This window comes from Struthio camelus, chromosome 5, assembly GCF_040807025.1.
Source record: "Struthio camelus isolate bStrCam1 chromosome 5, bStrCam1.hap1, whole genome shotgun sequence".
Lineage (NCBI taxonomy): Eukaryota > Metazoa > Chordata > Aves > Struthioniformes > Struthionidae > Struthio > Struthio camelus.
In genome coordinates this window covers 17755316-17772899 of record NC_090946.1, presented here as the reverse complement: position 1 = coordinate 17772899, position 17584 = coordinate 17755316, and the positions used below count along the sequence as shown (strand labels likewise).

The 17584-nt window shown below is 40.8% G+C and overlaps 1 protein-coding gene and 1 long non-coding RNA gene across 8 annotated transcripts in view; one reads left to right on the top strand and one right to left on the bottom strand.

Annotated features, from left to right (window-relative positions):
- The window catches only part of MOB2 (MOB kinase activator 2), a 117521-nt gene that overhangs the window by 87667 nt on the left and 12270 nt on the right, over positions 1 to 17584 (top strand). Inside the window, exons 1-2 of one of the 5 annotated variants that reach the window (XM_068944771.1) lie at positions 10017 to 10087; positions 11404 to 11547. The exons of 3 other annotated variants lie outside the window; for them this stretch is intronic. In XM_068944771.1, coding sequence (XP_068800872.1) covers positions 11546 to 11547 — 2 coding nt within the window. In that variant the 5' untranslated portion in view covers positions 10017 to 10087; positions 11404 to 11545. Of the gene's footprint in view, positions 1 to 10016; positions 10088 to 11403; positions 11548 to 15185; positions 15273 to 17584 lie in introns of those variants that run through there. One more of the 5 variants, XM_068944769.1, reaches the window with a different exon arrangement.
- LOC138067427 (uncharacterized) overlaps positions 11401 to 17584 on the bottom strand; it is a 36917-nt gene continuing 30733 nt past the window's right edge. For all 3 annotated transcript variants that reach the window (XR_011141307.1, XR_011141308.1, XR_011141309.1), the window contains 4 exons: positions 17305 to 17387; positions 14283 to 14620; positions 12439 to 12516; positions 11401 to 11538 (listed from right to left, as the gene is read on the bottom strand). This is a non-coding gene — a long non-coding RNA (uncharacterized lncRNA). The remainder of the gene's footprint in view (positions 11539 to 12438; positions 12517 to 14282; positions 14621 to 17304; positions 17388 to 17584) is intronic.

Below are 17584 nucleotides of genomic sequence, written 5' to 3'. Positions count from 1 at the left end.
TGTGTTGTAGGCATATGAGGCAATATGAGATGAATCGCACCATTATTATAATGCTTTACCAGCTATTTCAAAGTAAGCGGGGGACAAAGTGTATTTGATACCACTTTTAACCCCGGCCTTCTGCAACAGTGCTTGATTGAATTCTTTTGTAGTCTGCACAGAAGATGAAACGGTGCTGAACTTCAGGATAAAGTAGTTTTTCTTCTGTTAATCAGGTCTTGAAACTGTTTGGGGATGTGATCAAAGGATATTTTGTTTATGTGTAGCCTGACATTATAAACAGCCTAGTGTGTTTTAGTCTAGTTTCACTGGCAAAACCGGGAATCATCATCATCATCATCATTGTGCCTCCCCTCCGCCCTCAGTACTTGCAGAAATTTGCAGCGGGCAAGGAGTAAAGCGCCTGTCTTTTCTCTTAAGTAGTCCCCCGTTTCTGTGTCTCTGGGGGTTTTATTGGTTGTGAATTACCAGTCTCAGTTGTTGCAGTGAGATACTTACTGGTATGATTTTCCTCTGTAACAAATGCATTCTACAATAGTTAAATGAGTTTTATACTCTTGTAGCTAACTTGCTCTCTTAAGGCTTGTAACGTTCACGTTGCTTTCACTAATATTGCTTAGTATTGTAGTCTAAGTCCTCTGTAGCAGCCGAGCGCCAAATAGTGTGTATGTCACACGCTAGCAGTAATAGTTGCCAAAGGGAAAATCAGTACAGGAAGAAAGCAAGAAGGGATTCATGAGAAAGCAAAAAGGATTCATGAGAAGCCAAAGAAAGATACAGGAACCCGAGAAGAGGTGAAAACCAGTGTGGGGGCAGACAGCTGAACCAGAAAGGGGAAATAAGATGACAAAAGCAACAGATGTGCTGTCAGTCTCTTTCTAATTAATTTTTTATGAAACCTACTGTTAGGTTTATTGTTCTTTTAAATTACTGGCGATTCAACTATGAAGAGATCTGGAAATGCTTGTATCTTTTGTCACATGGATCAGCAAACTGCATTTAACACTTAAGGGACAGGACCAAGATTACACACTTTTCTTAACGATTTACAAAGGTAACAAATATTAGAAAATTGTCGTCTCCCCTTATGAAGTAATCATGGCATAGCTGAGATGAAGTTGTGTATGTTCTTAGCGTAGCGTTTAATTAGGGCGTTCATTTCACTTCAGATGTTTTTGAAATATGTTAATCTCATATTTTTCCCTCTCCGTTAATGAATTCTGTGTAATTATTTAGCCCGTGGTTGGGAAGGAAAAAACAACATGGGTGCAGTTACTCCGGTTCTTTTGTTTTCTGCAAGTTGGCGGCTCTGGGGAGAGATGGGAGGGGGAAAGGGAAAAAAGAATAACATAAAAACTTTAAATGTCATTCTACTTTTTAAAACATCTTCAATGTAGTTAACTGTTCAAGTTTTTGGCAAATCAGCCAATTACTGTTAGCTTTGTTGCAGAGGTGTGCTTTTTAACTTGCGTTGAACAGTAGAGGTGGAAGTAAATTTCAGCTGCGCCTTCTCCCCTTTTTGTTGGTTGGAGATAACGGAGCTGGGCGTTTGAACTGGCAATCGTTCTTTGAAGCAGTGCGCCGATGACCCCAGGACACAGTTTCCTCTCTCTGTACGCGTGTCTGACTCCTGGCCGAGGCGCTCCGGCGCAGCTCAGCCCTGTGCCTGTGGCGTGTGCTGGGCTTGGCACTTCAGGGCCTGTGCGAACAATCCTCAGGATTCGCTTACCAGGCAGCTTCATTGTCAGCATGTTTCCTTTTAAGCCTCCAGTGAAACCTAATCGCTCTGGAACAGTTGACTAATAATCAGTGATACATGGTCGTGGAGGCTGGCATGTCGTCTAATGACTTCTGATCCAGTACAGGATGTGTGATGTGTACACCTGCTCCAGGGCGAGGGTGGGAATAGATGATTTAAACCTTCTCTCTCTCTTGAGAGCTTCCCTTTTTTACAGCATTGTGTACAGGCATTGATTTGGAAAGGAACCCAAAAAAGCCCCACCTTTTTGGGGTAGGTTTGCAGTTAGCATTACTAACAAAGTGGTATTTTTACAAGTATCTTTCAGGAATGTCGTGATTTATCTTGAGTGATAGTGTGCTAATGATTGCGTTGATCACAGATAAATTTGCAAATTGTATAGCTGCCCTGCATTGTGCTATATATTTATAGCACTTAGAAATTTTTAAAAATGAAATTCCTTTTATCTTCCTCAACTAATTCGGAGCAAGATCAGAAAGAAAGCAGCTTAATTTTGACATTAGTTTCTGTTTTTCAGTGACCATGCAAAGTCTTCCTATGTGTGTTCCAAAAACAGGACATAGCTGAACAGCAGCAGAGTATGTGTGGTATGGATGCCTTGTTCCCACTGCCTTGAACCATATTGTCAAAGGTAGTTTTGGTTAGTTCTCAGTGAGATTCACATACATAGACCAGACTAAAACAAATATTTAAAAAATAAATCCTATTTTATGCTAGTTTGGATTGAAACATTTTAAAAAAGAAAAAATTAGTGCAGGGTGCAGTATTAGGGGCTAACTAGTGATAACCTTGTCTAATGTTCATAATGTGACTAATTTAGAAGCCTGAGGGGCTAGGAAAAAGAGAAGGAAAGGAGAGGGGGTACCAGAAAGGTCTATAGGCAAAATGCTATTCAGAGCCATGTAAGCTGTTTTTATCCTGTTCTTTGTATTTCTCCTTCCCATAACTTTCTGTTGCACCAAAATAGTTCAAAATGTTTATGGTTCAGGGCAACTGACATCCCCAATTGTCATGCTGTGTCTCACTGAATTTTCTATAATAAGAGGTGACTTCGTATTCAGTGACGGTCATTCTGGACTCTCGCTGGGCCGCTCAGAGAAGAACAAATGACGTTGTGGGGCAGTAACACTTGTCTTTTGGCAACGTGCAGTGTCTTTGGTGTCTGCGAGTTCAGGGTTAGCACAGAAGTGCTCTGGAGGTTGGTTGTTATCCAAGAGACCGAGCAGGGAGTGGCGAGAGCAGGCCCGAGCTGCTTTGCCAGTCGAGCGGACGCAGTCAGCTGGGAGAGCCTCTCCAGGCGGGCCGCCCGCTCTCCTGGCTCAGCCAGGTTTTTGCATCTTGGTGTATGCAGGTAGCAACGTCACTTCTGGTGGTGGCTGCAAAACTTAGAATGCTCTGCTTGAAACTGAGGCCCAGAAAGAGCTGTGAGATTCTTCTGTCAAAGACAACCCGATCTCCCTCTTGGAGCACAGGATTTGAAGTCCTGCTCTAGAAAGAGGCTGTGACTTATTAGTAGCCTAGTGAGCCACGCTTTCCTCCATTTCTTTGGGATAGTTGTCTGTTTCTTCACTTGCTGCAGGAGTGTCATGACCCTGGTGCGTTTATAAAAGTTTGTGAAACGTGTACAGTGTATTAACTTAAGAAGTCGGTGTCTGTCTTCATAGATATTTTACAACGTTGAGCTGTATTTTGGTTACGTGTTCTACATCCTGTGAAGTGATAGCCAGAGGGAGATGACTACTAAAATTCTTTACTTTGGTGTTTTGCAATAACCCTTTAAGGTGTCTCTAGAGCTAATGTAGGAAGGGTGCCTACCTGAGGATCAGCAGTGTTCTCCTCTGTTCTAGGGAGACGAGTATATTTCTTTTTTCTGAAGATCACTCCTGGACAATTTGAGAAGAATAGATTTTATTGTAATCTTGAACTTCTGAAACTATTCAGTCCTCTTTTATCTCATATTTCCTTGGTACGTATCTGTTTCATTACAGGATTTGCTCCTCATCTTAGCTCCTGCTTGTTTCTGCTTGGCAGATGATTTCAATTTCTGTGCGCAGAAAGAGTAGGAATACACAACGTTCATCCTTCCAGGAGTTTACTAGAATTCCTGGTTTGCCTCTTTATTTCCTGTGTTGTAATAGCTCATTTTTCTAGTGCTGCTATTTATGGAGAAGATATCTGTTTCTCACTCAAATTTCTATCCACTGCTCTGTGGTATCTCAAGCTATCTGCCCACCCCAAGCTCTTTACCAACTAGTTTTGTAGGAAAAAAGCACTTCCTCGCTAGAAGAGCCTTTCTCGTTCCATTCTTGATAATCTTTGTTAAACTGTGTTGTTAGGAGTGCAGTCTCCCGCCAGTTGTTACTCTGTCTCTAAGATGGGTAAGCCAAGATTTATCTGTACATCTATCATACATCTGTCTCTGGGACCACACCAAAATGTGAGCTTTAAAGAATTCTTTCATCGAGTATTTTTCATCCCTTTTCTTAATCCCTGGTGCTGTGGGGCTCAACGTAATCTCAAGCAAGACTTCTGCAAATTGTTGTTAAAGCAGGTGTGCCTTTGCTTTTCGTTTAAGAACTGCCAGCACCTAGTCTATGGAAAGAGAAGGGTATTGGGTGTACGGACAAACTCTTTCATCCACCTTTCTGAAGAAAAATCAGTTTTATGAGTGAACTGAGTCCATTTAACCCTGGAGCTGGGTTATTTTGAGCTTATCTGAAAATGCTCTCAGGGGCTGAATGAAATTTAGAGAAGTGGTTTTGAATTGGACAACAAAGACTGGTTTTAGCAGATGATCCCAGATGAAAGGAACATCGTGGATATTTGCGTGTTTTTTATTAATTCACATTTTTAAAGAAGAATCAGCAATGGACAGGGCTGTCTATCCTCAGAAAGGCAAGTATAGGGACAGAATATTGAAACTCCCAGAACAGCTGAATATCTGGAAAAAATAACCCCGGAAGACCATACGAAGTAGGATGGAGTTAGAACAAAGGAGGTTTGGGTTTCTTTATGGGGATTTCTAAATTCACATGCCAGGCGAGATGATCTCAGGTGCCCTTGGTAGCTCCAGTCACACTCCCGAACTGGACACCTAACTCAAATTTGCTATTCAGTGCAATGTGACCCATCAATCCAAGAAAAAGAATACCAAAAGCTTATATGGATATATGCTAACCATCAGAAGGATGCATTTGGCAAGGCAGGGGAAAAGAAGTTTGTGGTAAGCTACGTTATGCCAATTCTTCATTGTATAAGTCCTCAGTTTAAATGTGAATGCCTTTATTATTTCCTTTAGAATAAACCTGTTCAGGGGGAAGACAAAGTTAGGGTCTTAACCCACCATCTGCATGGACTAGATGGGAAACTACATTCTGTCTCAGCTGAAATAGTTATTTTTCTGTTGCTTTGTCTACTGAAAAACCTTTTTTTTAAGTCTAGGCACATTATTCAAATACAGAATTTTGTTTTGTCATCGACATCTTATTAGCAGTCCAGCCAACTAACGTGTTAACCGATTTCAGCTATAAGCTTTCTGAGAAGGATTCGTAATGAGTTCTGAGGTAGGGACTTAAGTATTAAAAAGTAACTTAATAATTTTAAGTTTACTGTCGATAATGACAGTAAACTATTCTCTTGACAGCGACTTTATCGGAATCATCTTTCCTTTCTTTGCAGTGGAAAAAAATAATGCACATGTGCTCTAGCAAGCATGTTTACATCGATACAAAACTAATATAAACTATGTAATACTGTCATGAATTGAAACAGGTCTTCCCCGGCAAGCAACGCAGTCTGCGTTTGAAAAGTAGTTGGTCACGTTCACCCCTTGTTTTGAGGCATGATGATGGATTTAAAAAAAAAAAAAAACTAGCATAAAAGCATGACTTTGTACTGTATTTTGAAAAGAAGCTCATGTTTTAGTGTCTGCTTGTATGAACCGCTTAATTGCAAATCCACGTGAACAGTTAAAGATACAGCTTGTCATTTGCATGTGCAATAGAGAATGAAACAAATTAAGCACACAGATACTCATCTAATTTGAATGTTTAGTTTTGAAAATTACTAGTACGGTAGGTTTCCTTAACTAATTCCTTAGCAGTGTTTTCAGCATTTCATTAAAATAATGAATTTCTATTTCAGCAAGTCCTGGAAAGTAAAATAGTAAGTTTGAATATATCTTTATTTCTGTTTTTCAGATTGTTAGTGGGTCAGTACACATCTGTAAAGATGCTTCCACTTAAGCTTTTCAGGCTCCCATTTCTGAAAAGTTAAGAAATCAGGGTCAGGATGGTCACTGCCATCCCATAAGCCAGTTAACACTGGTTGATACAACTGTGCCAGTAATTAAACTCTTATCCTCCCTATCACTTTTTTCCATCAGTCATTGAAATACTCTTCACTTCTCCCCATGATTCCATAATTAGAGATTCTGTTAAAAACTTTTTTTTCTTTCTCTGCTGTGTATACAGCAAAATTTAAACATGCTGTTTTCTAGGAAATACTCAAACAGCTGTGTACTATTGATGACCAAACTGAAGAGAATCGCAGAGTTGTGTTGCAAAGTTTAAAAATTAACTACATGGTTAGATTAGTGAATGTTTTTTGTACATATCATTTGTTAATGAAGTTATCTAATTAAGATAATGCTTTGATTCCTTTTGCCTTGAATTCTCCCTTACCCTGTGAGGAGATTCAATTTGTGTCGTCTTAACTGTGGATTTCAGTTCTTCTGTTTAAGAAGACAGTTAATAAATTAAGACTGAAAGGTACTGTTTCCTATCATCGGATCTGATCTGAGGCATGCCAGGAAAGGTGGGACTTCCCTGAACTAGCTTTAGTTTAAACTGAAGGCAAACTATTAAGAAAAGAAAAAAAGAAAAATCCATTCTTGAGCTTTAAAGCTGCTGTTGAGAGAGAAGTGACGATGGTCTCTGGTAACTTCTAGCAATTAAGTTATGCTTCTAATAAACATGTGTAATTCATTTAAAGTGTGAGGAATGAGTTTGTACAGCTTGATACAGGGTCTAAATTCCAGGTGGGGCTGCTGCTTCACACTGATTTTCTTTGCTCAACGTGTTCAATAACTAATGGCTTTGTAGGTAATTGAATTCCCTACAGCTGTGTGTCTCAATGCAATGCGCACATGTGTGTGCTAGTACAAATGCTTTAAAAATAAGTTTACAGGTGCAGGCAGGCAAAATTGCTTGTGAATAGGGGGAGGAAAAAAATATGACCTTTTTCCATGCTCTGTCTAATTTACTTTGTTATTGTTTACTGAAGCTGCTACATAAAAGCTAAGATGTTTGAAGTCATACCTTGCTACCCATGTTTCTGTGTACGCTCTCACTTTTGGTGCCCTAACACTTCTGTTCTGTTAAGTCCTCTTGCAGTTCTTTTAGATGTAAAACAGATTGTGTTTATGCGACAGATTCAGCTGTTGAAATCCAGCTTTTGATGTGATTGCTTATAGATGACGTTTCAAAGGTGGAACAGCATATATGGTGAAGTAGCAAGACAGATGCAGAAGGCAGTTGATGAATTTGTTTTCACCCTCTTCCCAACAAAAATAACTTACTTATCCTTCCAATGCAAGACACTTTTTGTGCCTAAATACTTGCAACTTGCCCAGTCCTGCCGGAAGTAAAAAAGACAGCCCTTTACTGTTCCTCGCCTCTGGGGAGCTGAAGAGAGACAACAACTAGGACTGAGCTCAGCTGTGAGCTGACATGTTGCACCATGTTGAAAAATATTTATCTACTGAGAGCACAGACTCTTAAGTATTTTCATTAACTGTTTGGGGACTGTCATGCAGTCCATAGTTGCCTCCTTTCATAGTGCACAGCATAGTTCCAAAGTACATTTCAGAGCCTTCTTGTAGACTTCTAAAAGTTGACAATTGTAAAATTGAGATGACGTGTACATTAAACGTTATTTGTACCCGTTCTCCAAAGCATAATACAGAGGTAAGGTTGGGGATCGTGAGCTTGGCCTGCGTTTCTGATGTATTTGCTTTATGATAGATTTTCCTCAGGCTACGGTAATACCTAAAACCAGTTGCTGTATTGTTAGATAAATGTTTTCACATAGTACAAAGGTGACTTGCAAGGGAAAAAGGCAGTGAGGAAAGTAAAACACTTGTGTACAAAGACAAACCTGTTTGCACCGTGATGCCCTCTGAGCAGAGAAGACTGTCTGCATTTGTATGTCTTGGGCTATATAGCATGAAGTCTGAGTGCTAAAGCCAGGTTGCCATGGTGAAATAATTCCTGGCTATTAACGCACAGTTCTACTCTGAAAAGCAACTCTGTGTAAGCTACGTTGTGAAATCCCACATCTATGAGGCCATGAGCTTTCCAAATCAAATTTGCTCGGTGTAGAAATAAAGATAGCTTTGCAATCTGCCAGCTCTACAAAATCCTTTAGGATTGGAAGATACGAACAGTAACTTCAGTGGTGTACACATCCTGCCTGGTAATAGTTCTGGCGGTGAACTCCTGCCCTGCAAAGGCAGCCTGAGGTGTACTCGTCTGCATGTGCTGTCCTGGAAAGATAAGAGGGCTGCATCAGAATAACCAGGAGGGGCAGCTGCTGTCAGAACTTGAATTTAGTCATGATTTTAAAGTCAAAATAACTCTATTTTATTGCGTGCAAGTAGAAGATTACAGGAGAGAAGTACCAAACAAAATTGCTGCTTAAGTTGGTAAGCATGCCTGAAAACATGCAGGTAACAGATATGTTAATTAAGAAGTTTCCATACTTTTACCCCTGGGCATTTACATTTTCTTTCACTTTGCAGAGTCTGAAAACCTTAAATGAGGGATGCTTACTTTATCTTCCTCTCTCTCTTTCTCTCCTTTTCTTTTCTTCTTTTTTCTTTCTCTCTCTCTCTCTCTTTTTTTTTTTTTTTTTTTTTTTTTGCCAATTGGATTGGTTTTAGCTTTTCCTTGCTCTTTAGAAGCAGTCATTTTGGCCTCCAGGGGGATTTCAAATCGTGTGCTGAAAAAACACTATTTTGAATAACATAATAAATCATATAGGATTTACCTTCCCTGTAGCGTAAAGGGACTTAAAACACAAACCAAAACTTACTTTTTGATAATCTAAATCTTAATGAAGATCACCGTTCCCACTCTTCCTTGTTTCATAGCGCCTGCTGTGAGAGATTTCCCCTCTACAGCAAATACCATCTCTAACAGAGCCAGGCTCTATATTTCTGCCATTGTCTGCTCTCAGTTGAGAGACGCTGTTCGCCTTTGCTTATAGGTTTTAACCAAAGAAATTTAAGCTATGCTATAGATCTCTACCTTGGACCGAGATGTTTTCAACTACAGAAAAAAATTTTCTGCTGACTTTAAGAGGACTTTAGAGAGCTAATTCAGATACAAACATTTACATATCCAGGTATCTGTGGTCAGATGAAATGAATCCCATTCCTACCATCTAGCTGCAGTATGGGAGCAGTAGTTAGCAAGCCTCTTGTAGGGTGCAGAGGACGTGTTTATCTGTTGTAAGAATACAAATGAGATTTTTCTTTTAAAGAATGATGCTTTTCAGGAGGTTCCTTATCTTTGTACTGTGTGTGGGTCTTTGGTTTTGGAAGTGCGTGCCTGGTGACTGAAATGAATTGCAGCTTAACAAAACAAACCCTAAATCACAGGGCTCCTGCCCATGATTTCAGCTGATGAACTTCTGAAATCACATGACAGAGATACTTCTGGAAAGTGGCCATGGGGAGTCAACACGGGATGTCCTGTCGCGTTCCCGTGCGCTCTGCGCCAAGGCTTGCTCTCAGTGCCCTTTCGGGGGGGAGAATTTGCAAATAAGGGAGCACGCGCACAGCAGCACAACACGCACGTGCTCAAGCAGGCAGAGTGGGCATAGCTGCGATTTGTTGTTTCCTGCTCAATTTTTGGCTTACTTTCTCAGCCAGAGAGGTTGCCCACAACCGGGGAGGTAAAAATAGCAAAAGCAACAATCTTCTCTCTCTTCCCCTCGCCCCCAGTCTCTTAGGCGCTCCAGACTTGGGCACCCAAGGGACCCATGACGCAGTGTTCTGCTCTGTGGTTTGTTCTAAGCGCTGGCTAAATTAATTGTTGCAACACTGTTAATCTGTGACCTCCTGAATCTCCTTTACCACAGACCTAATTTGGCTGCACATAGAGCTCTTGAGAATAAACATTAGGAAAGGTTTGTGCCCTTTTTCTTTCCTCATCCCCAAATTACCAAAAAATTGGACTTGTATTAAATCTTTTAGGAAAAGAATCTTGCTGAGACTTTTTTTTGGCACTGACTGATTTGGATACATGAGGGCTTTTTGGCATGAAGGTAAGAGGACAGATGAAAATAAAGAACAGGGTATTTGCTTGGATAAGAGAATTTTCTGTGTTTCTGCTGCTGATTGATTCCTAAATTGCAGCACTGGCTCCTAGAAATAAATAATCTGTTCTTCTTCTATCTGACATCACTTCCCGCAACCCAGTCCCCTCCAGCCCCTCCCAGGAGTGCTGACTGGAGAGGAACCTGGACCAGTGCAGGGATTATAGTCAGACGGCCCTCATCAAAGGCAACTGGAGAGGCTAGATGCATCCTCTTAGGTTTGGGGGGAGGAGTTTTGGCAGGTACGCTGAAAAAAAGGAAACTCTAGTCCAGCATGTTTTACCACAAGAACGCACTCTGCACATTTTTGTAGCATTAACTGAGCTGTTTGCAAGCCCAGCCTTGCCTCAGTAGTCATTCTTCCCAGGGTTAGAAGAGAAAGGGGGAGCTGCAGTAGTACCTGGGCACCACCAACTGCACAGGAGATTCAGCGCTGTGTTTCCAAGGCAGTTAACATGCAGCTGACACACCACTGCGTGCTGCTGTGGCAAGCACTGAACTAGCGCTGGGGGATGAAAAGCAAGAGGAGAGAGTGAGGGGGTGGGTGGGGAACACCCCGGAAGGGAACGGAAAAGCCCCACGTACTGGGGGCGCCGTCACACACTGTGCATCTGTCTCAAGTTCTCCTTGCTGTGCCAGCAGCCCCAGCTGGAACTCAGTTTGGCCCTACAGAACGTTTTGGGCTTTTTGTTGAGAAGCAGCATTATGAAATAACGTTATGGCACTTGTCATCCTTAACATGCCTGCCATGCCTTGGCACCGACTGTTTACAGCACAGCATCCGGAGGCCAAGCAAAGATTGCCTTTTAAGGCAAAGAGCCACTATGAGAATCCAGAAGAAAAAGTTTCCCTGGCATGTAGGGTACATTCTTCTTTCCTCCTCCTCTTAAATAAACTATTAGTAACTTTTAAAAACAGAACAAAAATGAAGAAGCAGGGCCAGAAACGCTGCCAAAGACATTTTATTCTGTGCAGCCCCCTTAGAGCTGCAGTGTAACCAACTCCTGGAAGTAAGCCAGGGCAGGAGACGGGAAGAATGAAACTGAGGTCAGGGGGGTCTGACACAGACCTGGTGCAAGAGGAAATCAGAATGGAGATCATCTTAAAAAGCTTAGTCTCCTTCCTTTCCCCAAGCCCTGGATAAATAGTCTAACCACAGCAATCTGAACCATTTAGTTGTATGATACAGTGAAATTTGATCTTGCTTTCTGATACCTTACACAACCTCCCTTCCCATGCTGATTTTCTTTTCTCTTTCTTCCCAGTCCTGAATGTGTATATCCAGGATTCACGTTCGAGGTGTGCCATTCATACGGCATTCTCAGCAGGAGAGTTGGCAGTGATCTGGGGTAACACAGCGCCTGGGATTGTAGGAAAAAAACAATCCCTTTGAAGCCTACCTGGGAAATGTAAGAGCAGATATATTAGTGATTAGAGGAGGCTAGTGCTGGTAGAATACAGTTGGAGGCAAAAGAGGGTTGCAGGCTGCCCTTAATAGCATCTAGCAGACTCTGCATCCTGGAGCAGATGGTAATACAAGATATGCTATGACTGTCCATCTGTCCTCTCCATCTTTTTTCAAAAAGAAGAGGAAAGGAGAAGTAATTTACTTAATAAGTATTTTACTTTAGTATCATACAGTCTCTGACTTTTTCCTCAAAGGAAGGGCAACTATAGTAATGTTCAAATGAAACTCCTAATTCCCCTTCTCTCGTCTACCGTACAAATAAATATTGAAAGACCTTAATTACCCACAAGTGACTTTAAGGTACATGGAGCCTTTAAGTTTTCAGTCCTTGCGCTTATCTGAGAGCAAAAGACTGTAGACTGCTGTGGAAAATAGGATGGCTGGGGTGCAAAAATGGACAGCCTTCACGAGTTTGTTGTTGCTGTCCTGTAAAAACTGGCGTAACCTGCTTTTTCATTGTTCTTAGTGGGAGTTTGTCACTAGGAGTCATAAATTTTAGCTCAAAAAGTGTTTCCTTCCTGCTGTGAATAGGTTCAGAACTCCCGTGCTTAAGGAGAACATTCCTAACCAGAAATTAGCTGATAACTTCTTTCCAGTAAAGCACCTATGGAAAAACAGAAAGCTAACGAGTAAATCTGTAAACAGTTAACCTACTTCTCCTTATAAAGTCTCATCCTTTCATGGACGGCTGAAATCTTTGGGGTTTTCCCCTTTGCAAAGAGAGTACGTTAGCGGGGGGGGGAGAGGGGGGGAGAGCTTGCTTTTTGAGATTTTTGCATTCATGAGTTACATTGCCTCTTCTGTTCCACTCGCCTCCCCTTTGATTCCTTACCCAGAGAATGGAGACGTTCAAATGAAAATATCCAGTATAATTTCAATGTTGAATTACCACCCCTTTGAGTTTTCTTCACTGCAAAATATAAGAACATGAAAGGGTTCATATAAAGACTGTCCTATAAGATGCTATTAAAATGCTGGCTAACTGCCTCTCTAATTCTATGTTGGCTGATGTTTCAAGAGGCTAACCCCCATCTTCAGGTTGCCAGGAAAGTAGGTTTTGGCAAGAGTACTTCACGCTTTAATACTTCATCTGCGGAGGTATTTTAAAATGTAACTTTGCAAAGAGAAAGGAAAAACTGTATGATGAAAATTAAAGGCCAAGATGATTATTATATCCAGTAGTTGAGCAGACTGCAGCGCACCTGGGTGAGGTGTAGCATGGTGTTGCTGTCAGTTCATCTAATTCTTGGGAGACTGCAAATTCACCATAAAAACATTTTAGCTGGGAACGTGGCACTGCAACCCAAACTTTCCAGATTCTGAGCCATACAAATTGCAGTGCACAATTTAGATTACTAGGAAATAACCCCGAAAACTTCAAATAACTTCTTGATATCATTTGGTGAAATTTCTGTGAACATCTTATTTTTTGATCTTCCTTAAAATAAAAATTTTTTATGCCATTTTTCTGTGCATTACTCTCAACTGTGGGCTCTTAATCTCCTCTCACCAGCACTGCTTAAATAGATTAGATTATCCCAGTTTGAGATGTGCTCTCTTCCAGATTTGCTGTTTTTTTAGGATTGCATCACTTAAACTTGGGTAATAAATAGGATCAATTATTAAAAAAAAAAAGTTATTAACTACCAAAATAAGCATCTTTGTCCTGTACGGTTCATAATCTGTGGAGATTTTCATCCCCACCCCCACAGATTTAAAATGGCTTGTTTCTTTTATTTTTTTAAAGTTTGCAAATGGGAAGTCAGACGTTTGCCATGTAAAGCCTGTTAAACCTGCTCTGTCGACTTCCATTGGAAAAAATCAACGTTTGAGACCTGGTTGGAACTTGAAAAAATATTTATTTTAACTTTTCAAAGTTACACTTCTATATGGTGATTGTTTCTAAAAACACTTTAATACACCACTTAAAAACAACAATACCACTGGTGATTTGTATTTAAAAAAAGAAGGAAAAAAGGCCACCCCCCTCAGGCTGGTTAGTCTGGTGAGGAAGGTAGGACAGAAGATGGAAATCGAAGCAGCGTGATTTGTCCTTGAAGAGATTCAATTTTTAGATATAGTCTAAGAATCTGCACAGCTTGCTGGAGACAGCACAAAATTCTTATAGCTGTGTTGGGTAACTGATTGCCTTTGGAACAAAGGAGTCCTGAATTGGTAGAGACGATCTTAAATTTGTAAATGATCAGTTTGGCGTTTAGTAAATCATTAGTATCTCCTGTGTGATCAAACTGGTAATAAATCAGGCTCATAAAACCAAAAATATGGATGCCTGGTACAGTTCCAAAATAATGTAAACTAAATCAGATTATGAAGCATGTCCACACAGATCCACTTAAAAGACACTTCTGCAGTTCTATCAGATTGCTTCCCATGTGTTTCTTTCCAAACCAACCAGATCAATTAAAACTGAAGTGCATCTTTACTATTCACACTGTGAACAAACTTTGAACCTTACAGCCTCTTTCTGCTGTGAAATGGGGATAAAGGTTTCCTCCTATGGTATTAAAACTAAATTAATGCCTGCATAGTGCTTTGAAGATGCTCCAAAGCCACTTTTTTAGACCAAAAAACTACTGGGCTTCTGATCAAGAAGGAAATGAGAGATTGGAGAAGGATCCGAGATAACCAAGATACCTAGGACATGGGCGTTTTTACCTGATCTTAACAAAGCAGTTAGTGCAGGAAAGTGAGCATCGTGGCCCAGCTGGCCAGTCATTTGCTGCAGTTGCTGTCTACATCTCTTTCTCTGGTGAAACGCAGGCAAACTTCCAGCTGCCCCGTTTTCTCAGCAGAATACAAAGCAGGGTATGGAAGGAGCAGCTAGGAGCAGCAAATCTGTAATGAACATGCTGTCTCTGGCTGGAACCAGATTGCTTAATCTTCTAAGACGTTTCATGTAAGTCACCTCTGCTCTGCCATCTCCCATCACTTTTCCCTCTCTGCAACTTCCTCCTGGTGTGACTTGGCCTGTGGCATCATATTCAGTTGAGTGCCTAAAACCAAACAAACATAACCTTATCCTGGGAATTATCTGAAGAATTAGTTTGTGCTCTGGTTTACCTCTCAGTAAAAACTGCTGACTGGTGTTTCCTTGGACTCCCTAAAGAGGTTTTTTTCCCTTAATTAGTAGTTAAGCATGGCTGGACAGGTTTTCGGGCTAACCTCTTGAATGACCTCCACCAAACTGCTGCCTAAAAGCTACTCCTTCAGCTGCTCTTGCGATGCAGTTGACGTGACATGTGAGTGGTAATTTAGCAGAATTATCTTGTTGTTGTTATATATGTGTGTGTGTGTGTGTGTGTGTGTTCTTTTTTTTTTTTTTTAAAGAAAGACGCAGATAAACAAATGAATCAGGACTTTCTTTTGCTTCAGGGTGCCTATAGTAGCAACATAAAACTAGGAATATTGTGTTTTGAAAGGTACAAAACTTTTTGTGGTCTGATAAGACATTTAGTTAAGTTTTCCAGTAAATAGTCTACAGATGATGGATTTTGGTGTTTCCTGAGTAGAACAGTACAAGTCTATTGTTCTCGTCATTTTTCCTTTCATTGAAAGCAGGCCGAGTGAGCAGCTGGTGAATGTGCTTCTTTATGCTCACTGCTACGTTCTTCACCTAGAAGGGTCTTTTGGGACATCTCAGAATTGGTATGCCTTTTTTCATATTTATGTATTTAAAATATGAAATGAAAAATTTAGGAAGGGCTATTGAATATAAACACTTTATATAACAAAGGGAGAAAAGGATGCTTCTCTTGGCACGTTTGGAGTTGGTTTCAGGTAGATGGTTTTCTTACAAGCCTTTGAAACAACTGAACTTGGAAGAAGGAGAGAGCAGGAGGAAGGAAGCTAACTTCTAAACTTTGGAAATTCTGGTAGTTGTGAATGCGAAGGTATGCACTTTGGTTTATTCGGAATACAGACCTACTATTTGTTGACTCTAAATCATAGGTAATCATGTTTCTAAAAAAGTTTTCTCCATAGCGCTGCAACGCTCTAGCTTTTTAAGTCTGTAAAGAAAACACTTCCGTATTGACAGCTTCCAACCTAAACCCACAATTCTACACTTCGGACTAAGCGTGATTCTATTAATACTAAGAAGCCTGACATTACAATCTGAGTTCTGCCTACTGGAAGGAAGAGATGTGGTCCTGAACGATTCAAAACTTGGTGTGCTTTCAAGACTGGGATTTTTCTTTTTTTTTTTTTTTTTTTATCTTTTTTTATCTTTTTTTTTTTTTTTTTTTTTTTGTACTGTAGTACTCTTTGGGCTCTGTACTATCCCAATCCCACTGCATTCAGGTCATGAAAACCTGCTGATAGAAACAATTTCTGTGGTATTGCTTTAACCCTCAGCAGCTGCAAAAGATTTTTTTTTAAATAAAAAACAACAGCAGTTTGTGCTGCAGATGGTGATTTGACATCCAGGTTTCAGTGGTGTGAAAAAACCCTTTGGTATCAGTGATTATGGGCATTTTACAGGTTCAGTAATGATGCGCATCAGTCAGGTATTTTTTTGTTTTGTTTTTGTTTGTACTGTGATAGATCAGAAGCTTTGGAAAGGGGCAGACCGGGGCTCCTTAGGGAAGTTTTTGTTTGAAATGCTCCACTTCCATTACCAGGCGGTTGTGGAAAGACTTGCAGTCTGTTAAAGAGACAAAAAGCGGCTGCATGTGCCAGTCCAACAGAGGCTGACGTTTGTGCAGATATGAGGGGGGTTGAAACGGGGAAAGATTCTGAGCAAAGAAGAGGTGGACTCAATCTACTTTTTATTCACTGAAAAGCTTGCCTCAGCCTTCCTTCTGTGGTTTCCCTCCACGGCCTGGCTCTACGACAGACTGTCTTTGACCTCTTAGTCTTTCTCTCCCCTCCTCCTCTCAGAAAACTGCTCTTAGCTGATGTGGCACAGCATCGCTCCGCCCTGACCTGGGGCCCTTGGTTTAACTCTCCTGAAGTAAAGACACAAACTGTGTTTTACCCAAAGTACTTCTGATAACTTTTCTCCCCAAGTGGTTTAACGCAGTTTGTCAAACCAGTCTTTTAGGTTGAAGTTACCCGTGTGCCTGAATTTCTTGCCTCGCCCCCCCCCGAACCCCTAAAGAAAAGCTCACCAGCCTAAAAAACCAAAGAGTATATTCTGTGTAGACCTTAATATTGTCTGCCAGAGGCCCAGGTGTGAAGATGCTGTATGGAACATGCCAGGCCTTGTTTCAGCAGCGTAGGAGTAAGTCCGCCAGTGCATGGAATTAAGCAAATCAGTGGCCTCGAGTATTTTTTCTACTAGCTCAGGGCCAAGTACATAGTTCCAACTGGATTTATTTATGCTGTTACTGTCAGGATAAGGTAGTTTCAAGTCTTAGCATGGTATTCTGGAACAGGAAGCGGTCAAACACGTTGCTTCATCTGGTCTAAAGGGAGGTTACAGACTACTGAAGGAGACTCTTCTTTTGATGCTATTATGTTTTCCTTGAATATCATCTCCAATTCTGTGAAAATCTGAAGTCTCAGGTCCAAACATAAATTAAGCCTACCTTAAAGCCTCTTTAAACACCTTAAAGGCAGGACTTCCTGCAATTGTTCTTTTCCTGGACTTCTCTGTTTCTTACCTATAGCTCATTTGTACATGGTGAGGTTCAAATGAGATCCAGCTATATAAGACTTTGGAGGCAAGAGTACTTACCGGAGAGCCAGGAGTTGCTGGTCTGACTGAGCAGCCCTTCTTGTGTGGAGTCTGACACTGTACACCACCAGACTTCACATGTCCTAAAACACAGGGAGCAGCCATGAGAATTGCCCAGGTTATTTTGTTAAATAAACCTAAGAGAGAAATCCTGTAGGCTTTGTTTGAATTGGAATGTACTGCTCTGAAAAAACGGGATGGCCCCCAGTGTGCAAGAACAGCTACGTGCTAAACTTTTTACAGATGAGTTTTAGTTTTCATACTGCATTCGTACCCTTTA